The 24,886-nt window shown below is 38.4% G+C and overlaps 1 protein-coding gene across 1 annotated transcript in view; it reads left to right on the top strand.

Moving 5' to 3' along the window:
- DCDC1 (doublecortin domain containing 1) overlaps positions 1 to 24,886 on the top strand; it is a 414,959-nt gene that overhangs the window by 357,375 nt on the left and 32,698 nt on the right. Inside the window, exons 21-26 of the mRNA XM_040638911.1 lie at positions 10,320 to 10,419; positions 12,379 to 12,514; positions 15,111 to 15,270; positions 19,241 to 19,399; positions 20,546 to 20,746; positions 24,743 to 24,836. Coding sequence (XP_040494845.1) covers positions 10,320 to 10,419; positions 12,379 to 12,514; positions 15,111 to 15,270; positions 19,241 to 19,399; positions 20,546 to 20,746; positions 24,743 to 24,836 — 850 coding nt within the window. The remainder of the gene's footprint in view (positions 1 to 10,319; positions 10,420 to 12,378; positions 12,515 to 15,110; positions 15,271 to 19,240; positions 19,400 to 20,545; positions 20,747 to 24,742; positions 24,837 to 24,886) is intronic.

Here is a 24,886-nt window from a genome sequence, read left to right as displayed (position 1 = left end):
TAGGGCATTATAATTGGATGTCATTTCAGAATATTTAATTTCCACAACCTTCAGACTTTGTTTATAACTTATTTAAAACCCCGTTTTTGTACTATGTGATTGATTGTTCAATATAATTGAAAGATTCTAAAATTTTTAAGAGAATATAAATTAGCAAATTTTCCATATTATACTAGCTTTTAAAAATGGTCTCCTTTTTCCATAACTAATGGCCATGCATCTTGGTCTGTATAGTTCCAGGCCAACATGTCTCCCCAGCCCAATTCGTATCTTTATCTTGTCATGTCAGTTAGACACTGCTAGACAGGTAGGACCACCCCGTAGTGATTGTCTGAGCTTTTCTGCCTGCCTATCCTGACTTCTTTCCTCCTTTGGTACCCATATCGCTTTAGGAAACCTTAGGAAACTTCTTCCATTTATAGTTTAGGAAACTTCTTCCATTTATAGTTCATGTGGATTATGGTGTCTTTACTTTTGGACTCTTCAGAAAGCAGAACCTGAGACAAAATGTCTTTGGTGCCACTACATTATTGGGGATGTGCAGTCCCAGGGACAAGCAGGAAAGGAAGGAGAACTACATAAGAATGTGCTATCAAGCGCCCTCCAAGAAACCATTTAAACAGTGATCTTAGGGAGAGTGTCTCCTGAGGAGAAAAACAGAAAGAATTCTTATCCATCAGCTTCCATTTCTTTTAGGTCAAAGGTTTGCCCAAGGTTACATAACAAGAATGATGGGTCAAAATTCAAATTCAGGAAGTCTGGCTCTAGAGCCCAAGCTCTTAGCCTCTTCAACAGATGCTCTTCGGAATGTTAGTCAATGATAGGAATGAAGAATAAAATAGAAGCAAGGGATAGGAGGTAGGGGATGTTGTCGGGGTGGGTGAGGCAGGACAGGATTTGGAATTTTTGGATTGACCTGGGAAGGCTTCATTGAGGTGATACTTGAGCAAAACTCAAAAACAAGCAGCTCTCTTGACATGACAAGAAATGCAAATAACCTGAAATGATGTCTTTGAGGAACAATGAGGTAAATATGGCAAACAGTAGCATGAGAGTAGGGGGAGAGCAGCGGGAGATAAGACCAGAGAGAAAAGATGAGATACAGATTCTGCAGAGCCTTGTATGCCATTTTAAAAACATTTGGCTCTTAGTAAAATGGGAAGCCACTGGAGAGTTTGAACAGAGGAATCAGAGGAATGATGTGCTCTGGACTTAAGCATTAGTAAGATCATTATGATAATGGAGTAGAAAGTGGCTAAGGTGGAAGTAGGAATAAGTAGTCAGAAGGCTTTTGCCATTTGTAGGTGAGAGAAACTAGTGGACCAGGGTGGTGGAGGATGAAGAGTAGATGGGTCGTGAGATATATTTTGAAAGTGGAAGCAGGTTTTGCTGATGGATTAGTTAAAAATAAATAAATAAATAAATAAATAAATAGTCCCTATATATTGGGACATTTAAATAGACATTTTAACTCATGGACAAAGAAGAAATCAAGACAAACATTTTAAAAAGGAAATACTGTATTTAGAATCAAAGCAAATTGTGTGAGATGCAGCTAGATTGTACTTGAAGGAAATGTTTAACCTTAAATACTTAAATTGCAAAAGAGGAGAGGCTAAAATTAATTTTATAAGCTTCAATTTGAAAGGTTAGGAAAATAATAGCAAAATGAACTCAAAGAATTAGAAGGAAGGAAGGAAATAGGAATTACAAAAACAGAAATTGTTACAGTACATGATACATACAAAACAGAATCAACAAAGTCAAAAAATTGGTTGCTTTGAAAACATTAATAAAATGGATATACCTGGCCACACTGATTAAGAAAGAAATAGTAAAGGTAAATAATATTTAAAAAAAAAAGGAAAGATACAAATACAGATACTGAGAGATTAAGAAGATAATAAGGATATATTATAAGTAACTTTATGCTAATAAATATTATAATTTAGATAAAGAGAATGGTCAAGTTCGCACACTTACATAACTTAGAATGGAATCAAGAAGAAACAGAAAGCCTGAATAATTCAATAATCGTAGGAGAAATAGAATCAATAGTTAAAATCTTTCCACAAAGAGAACAACAATACTAAACAGTTTTATTGGCAAATTCTACCAAATGTATAAGAAGTCGAGTATTTCAGAATATAAAGAAGCAGCAACACTTTCTAACTCATTTCATGAGTCTGGGATAAACTTAATACCAAACCTGACACATGATTTGTATAAGAAAATTGCACTTTAATTTCATTTCAAAAATCCTAAAGAAAAAATATTAGCAATTTAATTCAACAATCTATAAAAAAAATACAATTTCCAAAGAAGAATAACAAGGTAGGGAGAGTTGCCTATCAAATATCAAAACTTGTTAAATATAAAGGTAAAGTGAAATAAGTCAAGCAGAGAAAGACAACTATCATATGATTTCTCTCATCTGTGGAACATAAGAACTAGGATGATCGGTAGGGGAAGAAAGGGATAAAGAAAGGGGGGGTAATCAGAAGGGGGAATGAAACATGAGAGACTATGGACTATGAGAAACAAACTGAGGACCTCAGAGGGGAAGGGGGTGGGGGAATGGGATAGACCGGTGATGGGTAGTAAGGAGGGCACGTATTGCATGGTGCACTGGGTGTTATACACAACTAATGAATCATCGAGCCTTACATCGGAAACCGGGGATGTACTGTATGGTGACTAACATAATATAATAAAAAATCATTAAAAAAAAAAAGAAATAGGTAATTCTGATCAAAAAAAGTTCTGAGATCAATGTCTATTTTGAATTAGCATTTTTGTTAAGTTTTGTTAATGTATTTCAAAATAACTGAGTTCATAAATTGCTTCTTATATATAATTGTGTAATTCCTTTTTAAATTATTATTGTACATTATTATTTACATTAAGATCTTTGGCATATTTAACAAGCAAATATAGTTCTCAAAATACAATTTCATATAATTTATTTCTCTGCTTTGGAATAACATTTTAAAAGATTATCATTCTAGAAAAACATCAATCTGCACTTTAGCATATGTTATAAAATTGGAAAAAAATCTACCCACACAGCCAATATTTCTCCAACATCGGAGAAAAATCACTTGCTGTATTTTCATTACATTTTATGACAAAAGAAATCATAGACCAGTGCAAAGCTGTGATGTAAAGAATGAGTTAAATACATTGTTTCTCATATTATTAACAGTGATGTTACCTCCTGACCTTTCTTTTGAGATGTTTAGAATATTTAAGGCTGCTGATAATCGTTTAATATTACTTTCTTCACATTGATTAAATATACTTCATACATCGCTGAACAATGAGTAACATTCAGATCGGCTGTCCACTGAACTGCCTGTAAAGATGATAAAGTAAAAAATTAATCTTCAAAGTAAAGTCAAGCCTGAAATTGAAATCTTTGACGCATACATTTCATAATTAGCTCATTCTGCTAGATGTAAAATGTGAGGGTAATGTCCTTAAAGTAGCATATGACTTTTTTAACATCCAAAGTTAACAAATAATTTTTGTACTTTCCTACATTTATTTTTTTACACTATACCTTTCACTGGGGTTCAAAATTATATACGGATTTTATCTTTTCACATTAATGTTTTAAAATACATAGTTCAATCAGGTAATCCAAACATAATTTGAGAGATTTGTTAATTTGGACAACTATTCCAGCAGAAAGTATGTGAAACCCTCTGTTATGCTCATGGAACGGTGTGCCCTAATTAATCAAATATTCACTTTGTTCACTACATGAATTAATTACTCCCCCAAAATTAAAGTACACTGGCATACACTTGACATTAAACTCTTCTAAATTACATTGATTTTTCTTGGTTGTTTCTGACAATTTTCTCCAGGATCATCAATACTGCTGTTTGCCCCAGAGCTGTATGTAAATACCGGTTAACAGAAGGTGCAGATGGAGAGTTTTGGCTAACATTACTGGGCAGCCGCATCGCCCAGCTCCAGAAGACACTTTGTGTTCTGTATGAATGGCACCCCAGAGTTGTGCAAAGTAGGAGTCCTGCTGTGCTACTTTTCATATATCCAAGCTAAATATTTTCTCTTTCAGAAGAAATAAAATGCTAATGACATGTAGGGGTACATTATTTGTATTAACCTGTTTTTAAGAAGAAAGATGGTTGGGCTATTTCGTGTCTTTCAAGCAAAATCAAGCTAGATGATGAAATATAGATCCGTTTTAACCAAGTCCTATCCTGGTAGCATGCTGTCCTTTAGTGATTTAATAATTCATTCTAGACAGTTTTGAGGGAAATTTGTTGTTGCTGGTTCCTCTATCTACAAAGCCAAAGGAAGATCAAATATTTGTTTGTGACTTAGTTGATCATTACTCTTGGTGAGTAACAAGATCTTGTCAGTTAATCTTGAATAGTGGCTGTCCAATTCAAATAAATTAAAACCATTGTGACTTTCAGGTGAATTTCATCTCTCAGAATAGCAAGTTGAACAAGGAGAATTTTATAAGTGGTATTTTAAGGAATTGTAAGAGGAAAGGCTCAATTTGAAGCTATGTGATAAAATTAATATTTTTAGATAATTTTAATGAGTAAGTTATTGGCAAGTTATGATACTGGCCTCACTCAAGCACCTTAATATAGCTTTTAAGGCCCTTTGTGAATTGTTCTTGCATATTTTTCTAGCTCTATCTCTTACCAACACTCTCTCCAATTCCCACTCGTAAGCCGCTGCCACTCCCCGACACCTTCCATCTGCCTTAAAATAATAAAGGTGTTGCAAGATTGAGTTTGGACTTCATTTCTAGATGTTGACCCTGAACTTGACACTTCTCTACCCACCCCTGAATATGCTGTAACTTCTGTTTTCTCCATTGCTCTGATCACCATGGGCTTTTCCTCAGCATAACTCCTACCACTCTGTGTTGTGATTATCTGCTTATGCTTCCACCCATGAGACAGGGATGATGTGTTATTCATCCATATATGTGCTTTCTGCTATGGTCTGGTCATGGGACAGTGTGTCCTCATTAATCACGTACTAAGCCATTTTATTTACCAGAGGATATAGGGCCCACACTAGGTCCTAAATTAATGCTTATTGAATTTGTTCATTCATTTATTTATTTATGATTAACTACACTTGATTACCATATTTTGTGAATGAATGAATGAATAACTATATTTGACCACTATTTCTTTCATTCAATAAAATACAGAGATTCTAAAAATATACCAGATAGTTTTCTTTTTTTTTTTTTAAAGATTTTATTTATTTATTTGACAGATAGAGAGAGACAGCCAGCGAGAGAGAGAACACAAGTAGAGGGAGTGGGAGAGGAAGAAGCAGGCTCCCAACACAGCAGGGAGCCTGATGCCGGGCTCTATCCCAGGACCCTGGGATCACGCCCTGAGCGGAAGGCAGACGCTTAACGACTGAGCCACCCAGGCACCCCTACCAGATAGTTTTCTAACTTGAAAATTTGAGCAGATACATATTCCAATTAAGCATTTTTTTCTATGACTATCATTGATCACTTTCCAGTTTTAAAATATTTAGGTTTGGATTGATAACCTAAATAATATATGAATAAACATATGAATATAAACAGTATATGAACATCACAGGCAAAATGAATGTAAACTCTGCATTTTCTTTAAAACTGATAAATTCATACCTCAGAGTGTCCAGCATATTTAGAAGAGGATTAAAATACCGAAAATTCATTTTCTTACATAAATTGTTCATAGTAAAAATGTTTATGAACTTAATTTAATTGTGATAGTTTTTGAAATCCTTTTTTTAAACTTTTTAAAAATTAAAAAAAAATTTATTTATTCATTTATTTTTAGAGAGAGGGAGGAGAATGGAGGAGGGGGCAGAGAGGAAGGGAGTGAGAGAATCCCAAGCAGACCCTGTGCTGAGCGTGGAGACCTAACCAGGGCTCGATCTAAGGACCCTGAGATCACCACCTCAGCCAAAAGCAAGAGTCCGATGATTAACCGACTGAGCCACCCAGGCACCCTGAAATCATTTTTTGAAGAAGTCATATTATTTTAGGACAAATTATGATAAATTAAAACCTCATGATTTTTCACATATTTAATTGATAACATATGCTGACATTTCAGTCAAATCTTGGATCATTTGTTTCAGAAATGTTGACGTTGAAAGGAAAAAGGATGTGAAAAACCACATTACTAAATATTTTGAAACAGAAACAATCCAGACTGAATTTCACCAACTTTTGGAGAGGTAAATACTTACTATCTTAAATGCAAAGGTATTTTCCATTCTAGTGCCTGAATAATTATGTATAACACATAATACAAAATACATACGTACGTGCATAAGAGGGTTGTTGTTAATACAATGATTCTGGAGTTTTTAATCTGTGAAATATATAAACTATGTAAGTTTATGATAGCAGTGCTAATTAATAAGTTTTTGCCCCAAATGTCAAGGGCTGGCAATTTCCCCTAGCTTCTGAACTGCCAACTCTGTAAATATACATTATTCCTATTTAAAAAATATTTCACAAGTGTACAGCACTTTTCTTCGGTTTACAGTTGTTTGAATCGAAATCAGTAGTTATCTACTTTAAACTAAATTTTAAATGTCATCAACCCATATCATATTTGTGATATATGTTGTAATTTTCTTTTGAATAATATTTCCTATCAAAAAAAAGAATTGTTCTCATAGAATTTGATAACTACTTAAAGGTAAAGCACCAGGTATAAACATTTTTTACAAAATATGTCTTGTTGAATATGAGAGGGCAATCTTACTGAACGTAAGGAAAATTATGCTAATTTTTATTTAATAATTCACTTCAGACAGTTTTGATGGTCTTTTCTTGGTGGTGGTGGTTCTTCCACCTCCAAAGCCAAAGGAAGATCTAGCAGTATAACAAGCATTATTTTAAAACAGTAAATATGGAATTTTTTTTGTTGATACTTAAAGGTGCAGGCAACATGGAGTATTGGAAATACCAATGAATTAAGAGTCAAGGGGATTGATTTTAACCCCAGGTTTGTCATTAACTAACTGGAAAATTTCGGCAGAGCACTCCCCTTCTCTGAGTCCCGGTTTCCTCTTTGTTAAACAGGACTGGATGAAGATCTAAGAGGAAAGCAGAAAAGAATTTGTTCTTTTCAGTATCTCTTGTGTTCATGTCATGTGCATAACTGGATATTCTTCTGGAGATTAAAAACGGGTGGGGGGCAAGACATTCTTTGCTCTCAGGAAACTCCTAACTTGTTGGGAAGACAGTTTGCTTAGTGAAACAGTCAGAAAGCCACAGAGGGCGGTATATAATTGTGCAGAAGTAAAAATAATTAAGGAACCATTTTAGAGATGACCAGGAAGGAGGAAGAACCTGGTGAGGGCAGCTGTTAGGGAAGTCCACATGGAGAAGAAAGAAAATGAGAGAGATATAAAAAGACAGAGATACAAAGCAAGAAGATAAAGAAAAGAAGAAAGCATGTATCCATAGCTTCTGTATATTTTGCCACTGTTCTGAAAAAACGAGAAGGATGTGGTGGGGCTCCTGGGATGGGTGTCCTGGCGAGTGATTGAAGGAAGGAAGTCCCCACTCTTACAGAGCTGTAGCCATCTGCAGACCTGGGAGACATACTTGCTTCCTGCTACCCCTGCCCTTTTCTCCCAGGGCAACCTAGGTTGTATTGAAATACAGCCCTCAAGGTACCAGCTGCACCTGCCACTCCTCTTCCACTCTAGTCCTGACAGAGCACAGAGATAAGACTCTACTTTTCTGGCTCCCTGTAAATCTGAATAGGCCACGTTGTTGCCAGTCCTAACTCCTGGTGTGAGTCAAAGGATCTTATTTCTAGGACCTTTGCCTCCACATGACAGAGAAATCCTGGACCGCTTCCTCAGCACCTTAGCCTCAGTCCCCTCACTCTGTAGATCAACTATCTCATTATTCTATGACGATGGCCTCTCGGGCGGAGGGGGGCAGGTGCATTCATTGTTGTGAAGGACTCAGATTTAGGTTTGAATTTCAGCTTTCCTACTTGCTAGCTGTGTAATCTTGGGCAAGGAAATTAACCTCCAGGCTCAGTTTCCTCATCTGTTAAATGGGCCTCTCAGGAATGATGTGAGAATTAAGAGTAGCCATGAAATGCTTGCAGTGCTTGATCCATTGTGATAATGTGTTGCTGACTGTTTATGTGTCAGGTGCTTTACAGATATCCACACATTCACTCTGTAAAATATCACTGTGAGATAAGTACTACTATATCTGTCTTCTACTGATGGGGCAAATGAAGCTCAGAGAAATTAAGGGACTTTTTCAAGGTTACACGACCAGCACAGGAGGGCTAGAATTTGAACCCAGGCAATCTCACTCCAGAGTCCACATTCCTCCTTAGGCACTTTAACAGCCGATTCTTTTCTCCTCTCTCCATTTTTGTTAACTGGCATATGAACAAGTTACAGGAATTAAATAGAAAGGAAAAAGCTTATTCCAGTCCTCTCTAGCCCACCTACGTGGGCCAATTAAATTCAGCACTATTAAAACCAGGGTTTCAAAAGGAAGGCAGACTTACCAACCACCCATTCCTTCTATTCTCCCACTCATCGTCCTAAAACAGGATATTCCCATTGTCCAAATATTCTCCAGGAAAATGTGAGTAGGAGCAGATATGATAATCCTAACTCTTCTTAGGTCATGCTATAACTGCCTGGACCCACAAAGATACCCATTTAGGGAAAGTAGAAGGAATCAGGTTGGGTCTTTGGGCAGCAAAGAAAGAGAATCAGGCACATCTTGTGACTGGGGGCCCAATCTTCTTATGGTTCCTTCCCACTCCCTCCCCACCAACTCCTTTGGTCCACCAGCTTCCAGAGCTGTGACACAAGAGACAGAGACTTAGTCCCTTTGGCTTATTTCCTTCTAAGACCTCTCAGAGAGATGGAGGGCCTAATTATTTGCTCAGTTGCTTTATCCCGTCTAAGGAAATGAAACTGAGAAATATTCTTCATACAGTTTAGCCTTCCTGATCAGCATAAAGTCACCTCTAATTCACTTACTATAGACAGTACGTTCTAATGTAAAATATAGTTAGCAAGAATCCTTCACTTTCCTTGTTCCAAAGGCGGGATCCTCTGAACAGTCTTCTCAATGGCCCCATCACATTCCTTTACCCCTCCCTTCTCTTCCCCCACAATTCGGTCTCCTCACCGCTCTCTTCAGCTGGCTCTGTAACTACCAGACTCTCCTACTTCAGTCCATCTTCCACCTGTCCCACAGCTAACTTTCTAACGAGCAGATCTGATAACACCACACCTTTACTCTCCTACCTTCAGTGACTTCCTGCTGTTTATGGGATAGAGGCCCAGTTTTCTTAGTCTGGTATCTTACGTGCTTTCCATGAGTTCCTGTCTTCTTTTCCAGCTTCATCTGGCTCCTACTCCTGTCCATACACTCGGGTCCAGTCATACAAAATTTCTCTAGGTCCTAATCCTTCTTGACCAACTCCTATTCATCTGAAAAGGCCCAACCCAAATGTCACTTCCTTTGATAAGGGTTCCCTTGAGGAATTCATCATTTTGTTTTTCTTGTGTTCAAAGCACCCTGGCCAGGTGCTTATGACAGCACCCACTCCTGCATATTATACTTCAGTTGCTGACCTGTCTCTCCCCAGATGAGATGGGGAGCTCCTCAGGGAACAAGAAAACATTATCATTCATTTTGATATCTGCAGGGCAGGCCAAATGCTTGTTTGGGGCCTGGGGGTGGAAATCACTGTTGAATGGTTAACCAGGCTAAAAATTCCCATTTGAAAGGGAGTTAAAAGGCTATGGAGATCACTTCTAGTGGAGGGAGATGAGAAAGTGCTTGGTGATGTATATGACTCTAGGGAGAGAATAGAACTGAACAGAAAAAGCCAAGAAAAGTGTTTTAGGTGGAAGGAAGAGCATGAGCAAAGGCACAAAAGTAGAAAGTGTACGGCATATTGAAGAATGAAAAATCAATAATGATATGCCTACTTATTTGTTGATCAGGCCTGGCACTGTGCTAACCACTTTTCAAAATCAGCCTTTAATCCTCAGTAAAACCCTGGAAGATAAGAAATTGAGGCTTAGAGAGGTTAAGTAATTTGCCCAAGTCCCACAGTTTGGACAGGGGGAATGAGACTCTAAAGGGGTCTGATGAGCTCCAGGGCCCACCTCTGGATGGTCTCACAGGTCTGCAGCAGGAGTGGGCCTTGATGGTACAGACCCTTGATTTCTCATATTTTCTCTCTTCTCTGCTGGAAACCTTCTATCTACAAGCTCAATTTTTGTGTCTCTTATTACAGGTGCACTGAAATTTTAAATTTACCTTCTGCAGCTCGGAGATTGTTCAATGAAAAGGGAAAGGAAATCTTTGCCCTAAGAGACCTTCAAAGGGATGAACTGGTAAAGACATGAATGTGAAACTGGAAATATGAGTATACACATACAACGAAAAGACAAATGTTTTAAAATACAAGACTTCAAACACTCCTTCCCCCCTATTTTCTCTCAGAGTTAGCCTTACTCAGCAACCCTCAGAAAGTCATACTAATAGCTGGCTGTTGAGAGCTACTGTCAGGCATGATTTTCAGGGCTTTCTAAGAATGAGCTCATTTAAGGCTCAGCACCACCCCATGAGATGGATGCTCTTATGATCCTCGCTTTAGAAATGAGGGTGGAAACTAGATAAGACCAGATCATTAACCACTTGTGATTTCTGTCTCCTACTCTGAAAGAAGTAGATCATCTCCTCTTTTTGAGGCCTTCAAAATATCATTAGTGATTTCTTACTAAGTGATAATTTCACTCTTTCAGAAAAAAAAAATATATCTATTGTTTTACAGAGCCTATTTGGGTGGCTAGAGATAACTGAGAAGGACTTGAGCAGCCAACCCTTTCTCCCATTTATGGAATTTGAGGTGTCAGCTCAAAAAGAAAACTTGCCTGACCCATGCCTGAAATTCTTTGAACAGAGAACCGAGCTTGCACTGTATTATCAGAACTCATCCCAGGTTCTGAATGTAAAGACCCCTTGAGCGAGTCTTAAACCATAGTACCAATGATCAGTATCGGAAGCAGCATGGCAGAGGGGAAAGTCTGTGCTCTTGGAATTGGGGAGATCTCTTTTGAGTTCTAACACTATCACTTCCCAGGTTTTAGTTTGTTGGTTTTTAGGCTTTTTTTTCTCTGCTTTTGCTGCTGTGTTAATTCACTGTTATTTTAGAAAGAATTCAAGGTAGATTGCATTAAAACATAGGATACAAAAGGAGAAATCTAATGTAAAGATAAGTAGATGAGGCCGCCAAAGTGAAGGGAGTGTGAGAGAAAGGAAGATAAGATGGAGCTGGGAGTGAGTGTTACAAGATCCTGCGTATTTGCTAGAAACAAACTTACCACTGTTCTGAGCAGCCACCCCAGAGACCGGAACATCAACAGTTACATGGTCAAGTGTGTCCAGAGGAAAAAAGTAAGCCTGTTGTTCAAACAGAAGAAATTTTTGAGAAAGTTTTCCCCAAGTCGTCATACAGGGGGTGTGTATAATCACCAGCGTGGGGCCACGGAAAAGCACCGAGTGACATTTTTCTTTCTACTGAGTGGTCTCAATATATATCACTCTATTTTTTCTTACTTCAGAGAAATACGAATTCATTTAAGAAATAAATATAAGCAGCGTGAAGAACAGGTATCATCCATAATCTCAGCATCTAGAAATAGCCACATTAACATATTACAAGTTCATTTATACCAGTGGGTTTGTCAAACTTCTGTAAAAGGTCAGTTAGTAAATATTTACAGACCATATGATCTCTAATGAAACATCAGCTCTTGCCATTGTAAGCACAAAAGCAGTCACAGACAGCATGTAAATGAATGGGCATAACTGGGTTCTAATAAAACTCTATTTACACAAACAGGCAGCAGCCCAGATTTGGGCCTCAGCCATAGTTTACAAAGCCCTAATTTATACCTACCTCCCCTTCCTTCCTCCCTCCTCTTCTCCCTCCCTCCTTTCCTTATTTTCTTCTTTCTTTCCTTCCTTTAAAAAATTGTTTTATAAAACTTTATTTTGAAAAAAATTATAGATTCACAGGAAGGTGCAAAGGTAGTATGAAGAAGTGCTTTTTTTTTTTTTTTTTGTATAAAACCCTTGTGATCCTTCAAAGTTGTTACGTTTATCAACAGTTTTTTTTTTTTATCACTATTAGTCTTGATATTAGTCGAGTGTTAGCATGGTGTCACAGTTTGTTTAACCATTTGCCTATTATTGGACATTTTCTTTGCACTTCTGGCTGGTTTGGGCTATTACTAATAACGCTGCTGTGAACAGTTGTACATGGGATCAGAGATTCACTTCTTTGCTAGGTATATGTTTCATGTGGAGAACATTGGATCAATCCTGATGTGTCCATTGCTCAGCAAAAGAAGCAAATCTTCCTGAGGAACTTAGCATCAGATATTTCTAAAATTCAAACTTTCTGCAGTATACGTAAGATAGAGGGTAAGCATTGGAATTATTTACCATAATATATATGGCCAAAATGAAATGCCTAATATTGCTTTTTTTTAAAAATTAAGTTTGTTTAAATAGGTTATATATCACCCCTATATCCTGCTGTTTAGCTCTTTAGACAAAATTATATATTTAACAGGATTGCATGCATATTTTAATTCACGCTACACTTTGGGTGTGTAAAGAAAACGTAGTTTATTTTGTCTTTAACAAATCGGGTCTTCTTTGTTTTCTATTAAGGAAAGCATAAAATGTCCAGTCAGGTTTAAATTTTACCTCATCCATTAATTTATATAGTCCCTTTAGGGAAATCTTTCAGGTTTCCCAGTCCCCAGATTCTCTCTTTAGTTCCTCCCTCAGTTGGAAGGGAAGAACTTGGGGTACAGAATCTCTTGCTTTCTGGGTCTTGGTGGGTGCTGTCCATGGCTGGGTGACTGTGTTCCATTCTTTTGGCCCAGACAGTGCTTTGGGCAGGTGATGCTTCCTGCCTGACTCAGACTCTTCTCTGCTCCCTTTGGCCACCCTGAGCCTGGCTGTGGCTGAGTGGTCATCTCTGAAGTCCTTATTATAGGACCCCTTCACCCCTCCTTGGCAACCACTTCTGGAAAGCTCTCCAGCATGACTCTCAGCAAATCCTGGGTCATGGCTGCACCTCTCAGAAACCAGATCCAGGTTGACATGGCTGTGCCTCAGATTGGAGTGATGAGGGCAACTTGAGAGGTGACTTGTCACGGTGTTCTGAATAATGAACAGTGTCCTCAGTGTTTCCTTGGTGTGGCAGAGATACTGTAAGTGAAGCCTGTAAGTGGAATCGTGACATCCAGTGCTGGTTTTCTGCCTTCCTCTGTCTTCTGTTTCAAATTCCTTCAGGCCCAGAAACGGTGGGTTTTCTCCAAGTCAACCTTGGGTTAAAGCTTTGATATGCTAAATTGGAGCTAACAGCATTTAGAAAAATCCTAAATCATGATAGTGTCATCCTGATTTACATGACCCCAGTGGCATATGGTGTGCTTGAGTGTCAAAACTATCTTTGTACTTTCGCTTTCCTTTGTAACGTTTCTCATCAACTCAAGGTCTTCCTCCTTCCCTTAAGTCTGCCCCAGGAAAGGACAAAGGTCCTATACATAGACCATAGAAAGTCAAAAGAGAAAAACCATTAATATGATTTAAAACATTTCCCTATTACATATATTGAATGCCGTGCAGTAAGTTTTGCGTGTATCTTTCAAGGCATTAGAGGAATTTGCTATCCTTGAGAATGATCTAGAGACATATATCTAAATAATATGCTCATTTGAATGGTTAGAATTTATAATAATTAACATTTTTTAGAAAGACTTATCCTTTAGTACTTTTTTTTTTCTCTTAGGCATTTTTAAAATTGAAGGGTAATTGACGTATGATGCCATATTTGTTTCAGGTATATAACAGTGATTTGATATTTATGTACTTTATGAAACGGTCATTGCAATAGATCTAGTTACCATTTGTCACCATACAAAGTTGTTGCAACATTATTGACTATACTCCCTATGCCGTACGTTACATCCCAATGTCTGATTTTTCTTATAAATGGAAGATTATACCCCTTAATCCCCTTCATCTATTTGATCCATCCCTCTACGCTTCTGACAATTATCAGTTTGTGCTCTGTATCTGTAAGTCTGTTTCAGTTTTGTTTTATTTGTTTTGCTTTTTAGATATAAGTGAAATGTAAGTGAAATAATACAGTATGTCTCTCTGTCTGACTTATTTTACTTTGCAAAATATCCTCAAGTTACCCCATGTTGACACAAATGGCAAGATTTCATTTTTTATGACCGAATAATATTCTGTTATCAGCACTTCTTTATGCATTTTTCTGTTGATGAACACTTCGATTGTTTCCATATCTTGTCTACGGTAAATAATGCTGTGATGGACATAGGGGTGCCTATGTCTTTTCCAATTAGTGTTTCCATTTTCTTTGGATGAATACCTAGAAGTGGAATTGCTGGATCATACGGTAGTTCTATTTTTAATTTTTTGAGGAGCCTCCATACTGTTTTCTATAGTGGGCACACCAATTGTACAACACCAGTGTGCACGAGAGCTCCCTTTTCTCAACATCTTTTTTTGCTTTTTTTTTGTTGTTGTTAATAGCCGTTCTGACAGGTGTGAGGGGATATCTCACTGTGATTTTGATTGGATTGGATTTGCGTTTCCCTGATGCTTAGTGATGCTCAGCATCTTTCCATGTGTAGGTTGGCCATCTGTATGTTGTCTCTGGAAGAATGTCTATGCAGGTTCTCTGCCCGTTTTTTAATCAGATTGTTTTAGGTACTGAATTTTATGAGTTCTTTGTATATTTTAGATGCTCACCCCTATTTTTAGTACTTTTGACTACAAATATGTTGGGGGGAAGAATCTATAAAAATTAAGTGAACTCCAGTTTATTAAAGAAAACTATCAATACTTAGAATGTGTTCTCTTAGACCAAATAGCTGAAAATTGTCGGCATTCTTATTTTAACATGTGTTTTCAAATTCCTGGTGTTCTGCGATCATAACTAATATGTCCTTGCAATTTGCGCATTTCTGCTCAGCTCTTGTTTTAGAAGTCCAAAGTGACATTGTATCTGGAGCCAAGCTTGCTGTGCATAAACCTGTAGCAATTTTTGGAGAAGAGAAGCAAATGATAGGACCAAAGGAAAAGCAAATGCAAAAAAATGCTTTAACCACGGAAAAGGCTTCCAGTGAAGTTCTGTAAGTAATCAGCATGGCCAGAAAAACTACCTGGTTCCTATTTGAACTCAGCTCATTAGCTCAATAACAGCACAGAGCCCATGCGGGGAACCCTTACAACATTTGTGATGTGGATGTCAGGTGAAGCGCTAGTATTTAATTAGTTTTCTGGCAAAAAGATCAAGTTGGAGCTTCATTGTTCAGCCATCACAATGATCTACTTTCAGTAATTTTATTATTATACTACTATTTTTAAAACACCAGAATTTTGGAATTGCAAATTATTTGAGGAATCCATCATGTTTTGTTTTCATTAAAGTCGATGCCAGGAACAATTTAATTGATGTAGGTTCAAGCTGGATGCATGTTAACATACAGTCATCATCCTGGGTCACTGAAGTGCTTTCCGGATTGGTCTCTCTCTCTCTCTTTTCTCCTCCTTCCAATTCACCTCGAAGTTCCATCCGTAGACAATTGTCTTTCTAAAACATAATTCTTTTTACACAGTTCTTCAGTAGCTACCTACTGCAGATAGAAAAAACATTTAGTCTAATCTGAAGCCCTTCTGACCCGAGTCCAGGCCTGTCACTGACCCTCATTTGCACCCCCACGCCCACCTCCACCGCACACTTTTACTTCCTGACACACGAACTAAGCTCTAGCTGGGCAGCAGTGACAGGCTGCTGCTGAATGTGTCATATTCCGTTTATGCACCATTGCAGGCCTCTGAGCCACTTACTTGTTTCTCTCCGCCTGAAGTGCCTTGACCTGCCCAGGACTCACATGTGGAATGATTCTTCGTCATTGAAATCAGTCATGGTAATGACTGTACACAGCGCTGTGCTTATCAGCTCCCTCCCCCGCTCCCGGCACCCACCCCCAGCCTGGGAATTCCTTGAGGGCAAAAACCCTTGTCACGCATGTTCTGTGAAGGCCAGGGTAGCTGACTTTAATCATCCTATACTGAATACATGAAGGAATGATTGAATGAGTTTCCAAATTCTAAAACCATATATAGCTAATAGACTACCATTGTGAAAACGGTGAAAACTAATTTACATATCATTTGAAACTATTTTACAAGCCATATTAAAAGACTGCTTCTATCCTCTATTATAAGAATATCAAGTCTTATTTTAGGAAACAAACCCCCTCATTTTGATGAGTGATTCTTCTGGTCTCATATCCTGATACCCACAAAGGCACCAGAAGGCCTTTTTGAGAGAGAACTGATTTGGCCTACATGGTATATTCCTCAAAGGCTAGAGAATTTCTGAGGAATGTATCATCTGGTCTCTGAGTTATTAGACTGCACATCGGAAAAAAGTAAACAGAAAGTAAGAAAAAAAAAGAACATCTTTGAGAGCAAAGATCCACATTGTTCTAATTTATAGATTTCATCAAGGCCTGGAGTTCTTGAGTCCACTCAAACACACTCCAGGCAGACTCATCTCTTGTTGAACACTCGTAATAACAGGCAGATCACTATTTCGCAAGGCAGCCCATTCTAATGTTGAAATTACTTAGAACATCTCCATCCTACGATTTCATTTGTTTCTGTTTACATCCATTACTCTTCTACTTAAAAGTCCTTACAATATGCAAAGTTCATCATCATCAGGCTAACTTTCACTAGTTCTTTGAACCACTTCTGATGACTCAATCCTAAATCATCTTATATTAGAGAGTCACTTTCAGATTTCCCCAGAATTTCTCAGATACGTTTGTTTGGAAGTTTTACAGACTTGACAAGTGGGATGATTTAAGGAGGGAAATCCATAAAGCAAGAGAGTAAAGATCTAGAAAACATCTAGATCTAGAAGGAACCCTTTTGATAGTTGGGGTTTGTGTAAAGATTTCTGGTAATAAAAATAAGCAAAATGAAAAAGAAACTCTGGGAACACTCACCTCAGCTTTGCTGCTTTGTGAAAGAAAGGCTTTTTTAGCGTGGAGCTCGGGGAAAGCTTTCCTGTTTCCCTACTGAATTACAGGTGGCCCCTGCCCACTTCTCAAGCCTCTTCACGTACTACCTTTTTCACTCACTGCACACCTGTTACATCAGTGTCTTTCTGTTCCTCAAATGAACCAAGCATATTCTTGCTTCAGAACCTTTCCATTTATTCTCTTTGCCCAGAATGCTCTCTGTCTAGAACCTCACATGGCTGGCTCCTTCCCATTCTCCAGGTCTCAACTCAAACATTGTCTCTCAGAGAGCCTTCTCTGACTCCATTGCTTAAGTAGACCCCACCCCACCCTGGCTAGTTTCTATCACAATATCTTGTTTTATTCCACTTATGGCACTTAAATTATTATTTATTCATTGACTTGTCTGTTATCTCTCTTCCCCCCACTAGAATGTAATCTACAGCTACATGAACCCTGAGAACTTACCTGTTTTGTTCATCACTGTATCCCCAACACTTAGAACTCTGTGCCTATCATGTAGCAGATGTTCAAGAAATATCAGTTAAAGGAATGAGTAACTAACTATGGAATGATTAGTTGTATGAGTGAACGGACAAATGAATGAATTAATAAAGCAAGGTATATTTAAAAAGGGCTGTTCTAAAATGTCTAGACTGTACTTCATTTGCCTGGAAGCTGAAGAGAATACAGATGAATTCCAAGTTAGAAAATTAAAAATCTGGACTTGGGGGAAGAATCTTGTTTACACCTTGCTGAATATGTTATAACTAAGAATGACATTTTTGTTTTCTGTTTTCCTCAAAGAAATAGAGTTGGTGGGAAAGCTGTGTTTTTTATTTTTAACACTAGATGGCACTGTTGTTTTTTAACTGCTGGGAAGATAGTTGACTTGAGAAGTCGCTGGTGCACGATTTTGAATGAGGCAGCTGTTACCCTCCAATTTCATATCCACATATCATACTTGTGTTACATTTGAGAAGTGTATGGTCTGCTGTGCCAACACAGGAATTGACCCCGAAGATTTTGGTAATTTGATATTGCTTCCAGTTATATCAAATACCACGAGCACCTTGGCGATCACAGCCTACCCACTCCCCACCAGCTTTATTTACACATATGCATACTTAGAGTTCTAGAATATGCTCACTGCTTTGCCTGTATATTTATCCTGCCTTGCGCGGAGCAGGCTTCATATTGTGTTGTGATCCCATGGAAGCAAATGTACCCTCAACAGTGCTCCAGAACATGATATGTATAGATCTGTGCGGTGGTATGCTCCTGTTCACATCTTCATCTTAATGAGAAGCCAGAAGGCTGACTGACTCAGTTATTCAAGCTAAGACTATTTAAGTGTTTTAGTACATTATTCTATATCAAAAGCTGGCACGTCTGTGCCGATGCTATCTGAGCCTCTCTAGATTTGAGAGGAAAAGTTAAGTTAATTAAGATTTCTTAACATGAGTAAACTTTATGAAATGCAGTCATCTAGGCTGTCCTGTTCCAGACAGAATTATGACCCACTTATGGAGTAGGCAGAAGGAATCTCATTACACATTCATTATGAATTTCTTAAACTACTAAGTAGTCTTAATCTTGCAGGTTTTTTTTAGAGGGAGGGAGGGTCAGAGGGAGAGAGAGAAAGAGAATCTTAAGCAGGCTCAATGCCAGGCGTGGGCAGACCACGATGCAGGGCTCGATCTCATAACCCTGAGATCATGACCTGACCTGAAATCAAGAGTCCGATGCTTACCTGATTGAGCCACCCAGGCACCCCAGTCTTGCAGTTTTTGAAATGTAATACATGGCCCCATTTTTCCTGAATAAATACTAGTAAAGATGAATGCTGCTTATTATGTAATTAGGGAACTTTACCTCTAGCCCTATATTAAAAGATCTAAATTATGGATTAGTAGGTGATGGATTTGCAAGGTTAGGTACCACCATGGGAATGCGATTTACAGATGCATCAATACTCTTCAGGATATGATCAGACTATACCTCAGAGAAAATTCTGTGAGTAGAAATCAGAATTCTTAGACTTGTGTTTGCTTCTGAACCTTGATAGAGATTCACATGCAAGAGCCCATCTCCGAATGAAAGCCTGTCACACACTTCTCAGGTACGCCTGGCAGGAAACTCCTCATGACTTTGATGAAGATGACGGTCTTCCAAAGAAAATGGAAGAAGAACTCTTTGAAAATGAGGAATCACTGAAGAACTACAGGTAAAAAGTTGCAAGGAATTCTTGTTAGAGATTTCTGCATGGTCTTAGATTTCCTCACTTCGGGGCAAAATGATTCCTGAGAGTTCGCATTACTGTGAGCTGCCAATTATATTAACATACATTTGTGTCTTTCCTGTGTTTTTGACTAAGTATTTACAAGTATTTGTGGGAAGGCCCTTCTCCCTTTAGCTTATTTTGTGCCATGTAATGTAATTTCTTGTTCACTGGCGTGTCTTTTCTAGTAAGCAGTAAGCTCATCCACCTTTGCTTCCTGATGACGTAACACAAAGCCTATGTATTTGTTGAATGAGTGTGTGAATGAACTTAAGAATAAGCATGTAAGATGCCCTGATGTCTTTAAGAAATTAGTGAAATGTAGTTTCTTCCTTTTTAATTTTATTTTTTTCTGGTCTATGTCCAATGAAACAACAGGAATTTATAGTACTTTGTATTATTCCATAACCTTTAGACATTTGCTTAACATTTTAGCATTTTGTGTAAATCAAACGGCTTTGGCATTTCAACAGTTAGCATTGCCACGTGCACATACTAGGGGCTTCGTAGATGTTTATAAATTAATTTAACTGACAATGCATTGTGATGTTTAATATATTTCATAAGTCTGCTTATTGCCTTGAGCTCCTTAAGCAAGAGATTCCTTTGAATTAACTTATTAGCATATTATTTTCTTTATGATATTCTATGAGTTGTTAGGGAAGATTGAAAAACTTGGAGAATGGCCTTCTATTTGCCAGGGAGACAGAAGATAGAAGCTAGAAACAGCCATGATTTGGACACCTTTGTTTCTCCCTCTTCCATTTCTATAGGGCCCTCTCCTTCTCCTACTCCTTTTCCTCTTTAACCAAATTTTCTCTTCAACTCAATTTCTTTTTGCTAAGCTGATGAGTTTCTCATATTCTCTTGGATGGACATTTATTCCTGTTACAGAATAAACTCAGAATTCTACTCTTCACATCTGCCTGGCAGTGCAAGGCAAACAGCAGTGCTGCTGTCCCGATGATAATGCCTCGCCATTATCAGTGAATTCGGTTCACAGCGGGTCTCTCGCCAACAGAACTTGCAGTCTCCAGCACATCGAGTGCACAGGACATTCTTCCGCCTCTAATGGGATTTTCTTTATCTCAGCCATTCTCCAAAGCAGAATAAATTGCAGAAGCTTTGCCACCAGCAGTTTGAATACAGAAATGGGCAAATTATAAGCTGTGCCGCTCCTCAGTTAGTTTTGGGAGTTCGAGGTCCTGATGTGCGCTCAGGCGTGGAGGTAGTTTTGGTGGACAAAAAAGTGGATGATTGTCATCAACGATGGATGCACAAGGAAGGCAGCAGGTAAACCCATTACATTGGGTGTGAATATGGCAACATGTATCAATGGCAGCCTGAGAGATTTGGTTTGGTCCCCACAGAGCAGGTAGGGGTATATGTGAGGACTTTGGGTTTTCTATGTAAGGTAGCCAATAATTTTTTTATCTTACTCAAAGAAAAGAGAGTGAAATCAAATGTAAATGCTCAGTAGTCTGTCCACAACTTATTCACGGTCAATTCAGATAAGAAATATGAAATCTGACCTAGTGGGTTCATAGTTTTAACTGGCTATGGAAGTTAAGAGAAAACTGGGCTGCCATCTAATTCTATTTTTATGATTTGAAAGGATCAAGTAAGAACTTAAAGAGTCCCCATTTAAAAAGTTTGCAGTACTTTTCATTAACTCAATCTCCTGCCCCTCCCCACATGCATCATGCATGACTTTCCTCCGTTCCCTATTTCCATCAGATAACCAACTGATATGGCTTCTGCTTACACAGTGAAAATGAATTCTTACCTTAACAAATATATCAATCCAATCTAACCCAATGGCTGGTCCTCATCTGGATCCAGATTCAAACAACCACTATCAAAGGTTATTTCTAAGACAATTAGAGGAAATTTAAATGTCTGGGTACCAGATGATACAAAAGAAGTCTTATTAATTTTGTTTGGTGTCCTAATAGTTTAATGGCTATGTTAAAAAAAAAAGAGAAGTTCTGACCACTAAGATATATATTGTAGTATTTACAGATAAAATTAAGAGGTAGGTCAGATTTGCATTAAAATATTCCAGCAAAAAGCAAAAATGTAAAAAGTTGGAAATGGATGAAATGAGAATGGCAAAATGTTGATATGACAGCTGTTGAGTAGTTATGGCTTCTTAGAGGTTTCTGTCTGTTTTTGTTCATATATGAACATGTATCTAACCAGAAAGAAAACAACTCCTTGATTTTTAGATTGGGTTGCTTCAAATTCTGCCATTAGTCTTGTATGGTGGGGTTCTAGGGGCCTCTTCAATCTTTTGACATCTGTGTGATACTTTTTTTTTTTTTTTTCTGGGAAAGAGCTATGATTTGCACTGGATTCTCAAAAGGTGTATGATGTGAAAGGTTTAGGAATTGCTGCTTTGACAGAGATTGTGTAAGCTTTAGCGGGCAGCCCCAGCGGCCCAGCAGGGACAGGAAGAGAGCTAGTCTTACCGTTCACTGTCTGAGATGAGCCAAGTGCCAGCAAGGAACACTTACTGGGCTAGTTTTCGAGAAAACTAAAAAGCCAACCTGTAGATAGACCTGTGAGTGTGTTCCTTTGCCCCATTCATCCTATCTAAGCTAATTTTATGACAGGGATCTAAGAAGCAGATTTTTGTCCCTGTGAATGATTTGCTATTTGGAACCATAATTCATTCATTCTGCTGCAAAGGTAATTAAGGGCCGTGTTTTAGGTGCTGCTGCTTTCGCTAAGAACAAAACAGATGAAAATCCCTGCCCCTGCAGAGCTAGTGCTACCCGGTCTACATTTCTGGAATTTAGCAATACATCTTACTGCTTTAGCTTACTGTATTAGAGTGGAGGTCCTCCTTGAACCCAAGTTGGAAATTGCCCAAGATACACTCACTTGGTTTCTAGACACACAGAAGAAACGTCCAGGTCAACTTTTGAGTTAACCTGACATCATTCTCCCATTTTCAACTGATCAATCTGAATTAATCATTTGGCTTCTAAAGGGAAATATTAAAACAATGCTTAGAGATGAAAATCCCTCAGTGGGACCCAGAATTATACAGGGGAAAATACAGTGTCATGGAATTTGGAGCTACAAGAGATCTTGAAAATTTCCTTGTCTTAATCACTTGATTTGAAAACTAGGCACAGTGAGGCGTGGGAGATTGCCTTGCAAGCATTCATTCCCTGGGTTTGTGGAAGGGGATTGTGCTGGGTATTGTGCTGGGTATTCCAGGGACACAGAATAAGTCTCACACTGCCATTTGGCACATAGTGGTTTTTATGTACAGGTCCATAAACTCAAGTTCCTGCAAAATGTAAGCACTCCTGCCACTTGACTGTACTGTTCAAAAACTAAAAGGAAAACCAACACTATCATGGCTGAGCATGGCACTGAAGCATGGGAGAAGTTGCTGTGGCTGTTCTAAGCAGCAGAAACACAGATAGCTAGGCAACTAGTTTTGGCATCTCAGTAGATCATTGCAGGAGATGTTTGATCATTCATTCATATGAATAATATTGAGTATCAATAAAAATGCAAGACCCAAATTATGCAAATGATGAGGTTACACAGGTGAATAATAGAGAATAACACCTCTCGTGCAGGGCCCAGTTTTGATAAATGCTAAAAAGGTATTTGATGAGATCAATACCTGTTTTTTAATTTAAAATGATACATCATTAACTAATGATAGAAGGGAGAAATACATTGCAAGATTAATAGTGATTATCTTGTAGTAATATAAGTGTTGTTTAAAATTCTGTTATAATTTTTACTCTATTTTCCAGTACTTTGTTAATTCTCTACAGTGAGGTTATATTGTTTTATATTTATTTATAGTACAGAAGTTTAAATTAGATATCTGGAATTTTTTTAAGTCTTGAAAGGAGAAATATATTACTCTTATAACAGACCGTCTCTCACCTTCTCCTCTCCCCTGCACTCCCACATCATTAAATTTTATAGGACGAGTTATATTTTCCACAGCAGGAATGCCACTGCTGGTGTGTAATGTAACTATGTTGACAGACATAAAGAATTGGCTTTTTCTATACAGACAAGTTCCTTGAATATTTGGCTTATTTTGCTTTTAATTGATGCAAGGAAAAGAATTTGAGGGTTTTAGCTCAATAATTTTCTTTCCTTCTTTCAATCAAAGAGGCTTTATGTGAGCTCCTATATAAGACAACAATATTCAACATGTATCTTGGACTTTTAGGGAATACTCCTTTAGAAAAAGAGAATTGGGGGAGAAGCTATAAAAAAAAAATCACAACTATTAATAATAGTAGCCCAAGTGATGTGTGCCAGGCAATATTCTATGCATTTTCTGTGCATTAATTCATTTCATTCCCACAAGAGTCCTTTGCGGCACCATTATCCTATCTTACAGATGAGGAAGCGGAGGTGCGGGGCTGGTAAGCAAAGCCAGATAGCTACTGCAAAGCAGATTCGGGATTCACATTGGAGCACTGTGGCTCCAGAATCCATGTTCGTAATCATCTGCCACAGTGCCTCTCATGATAAATAGCGGGAGGTGAGGAGAGTGTACCAGTCTGGGTTCAATTTGGAGACAGAAACCACACAGTGGTTTAAAGGAGATGTGTAACATAAAGAATTATTAAACAATATTAAAAGAGTAACTATCAGATGTTTAAAAAAAATCCTCTATATGGTGCTCTGGGGCTGAGGGAGTTGAGGACAAACTTAAGTCGGGCCCTTTCCCAAGGCTGGAGTTCAGAACTCATTAGAAAAGGAATGGATACAGCTAACTGGATGGCAAAAATGTGTTGCTTTACCTGGCCAGACCTGGTCTGAGGTTGCTCTGCAAGCAGGAAGTAGCCCTCTGGAACATATGCAAGGGTGCGGCTGGTTTGGGGGCACACGGGTATGAAAAGGGATTGGGAGTGGTGGGAGGCAGAAGGTTTAGATGTCCATGTCAGGAGGGCCACGAGCAAATGATTACCAGGCCGGGGCTGTGAGGCTTCCCAGGGGCCACACATCCTGTGCACCTGGTTAGGGCAGAGCATCACTGGGTATCCTCACTCCCAACTGGTGACCCCATGCAACAGCCAGGAAGAGCAAGAGAGCCCCTTCCTCCTTCAGTATTCCTCCATCACTCTCTATGAAGAAAGCTTAACATTGTGCTTCCGTGGGGGAGAAATCCTTAAAGGATTCATGTCCATTATCACAGAGCATGCACGAGGCTAAGAGGCAGCACTCTGGTAAGTGGCACAGAGGGAGCTCTGATCTGTTATGCTACTTGATAACAAGCCTAATCCTGTTTTCCCAAAGGACCTTTCACCTGGTGGGTAACCCAGACCTTGTGCTGGCAGTGTCTATGACCAAAACAAGAAATGAAGTCTGTGGCTATCCAGTTGTTGTTCAGGTAAGATATATATATATAGGCTAAGTTGTAATCATGGCCCTTTATTTCCA

The sequence above is a fragment of the Ursus maritimus genome, unplaced genomic scaffold (assembly GCF_017311325.1).
Source record: "Ursus maritimus isolate PB19 unplaced genomic scaffold, ASM1731132v1 scaffold_23, whole genome shotgun sequence".
Classification (NCBI taxonomy): domain Eukaryota; kingdom Metazoa; phylum Chordata; class Mammalia; order Carnivora; family Ursidae; genus Ursus; species Ursus maritimus.
This window is presented reverse-complemented; position numbering and strand designations above follow the sequence as displayed.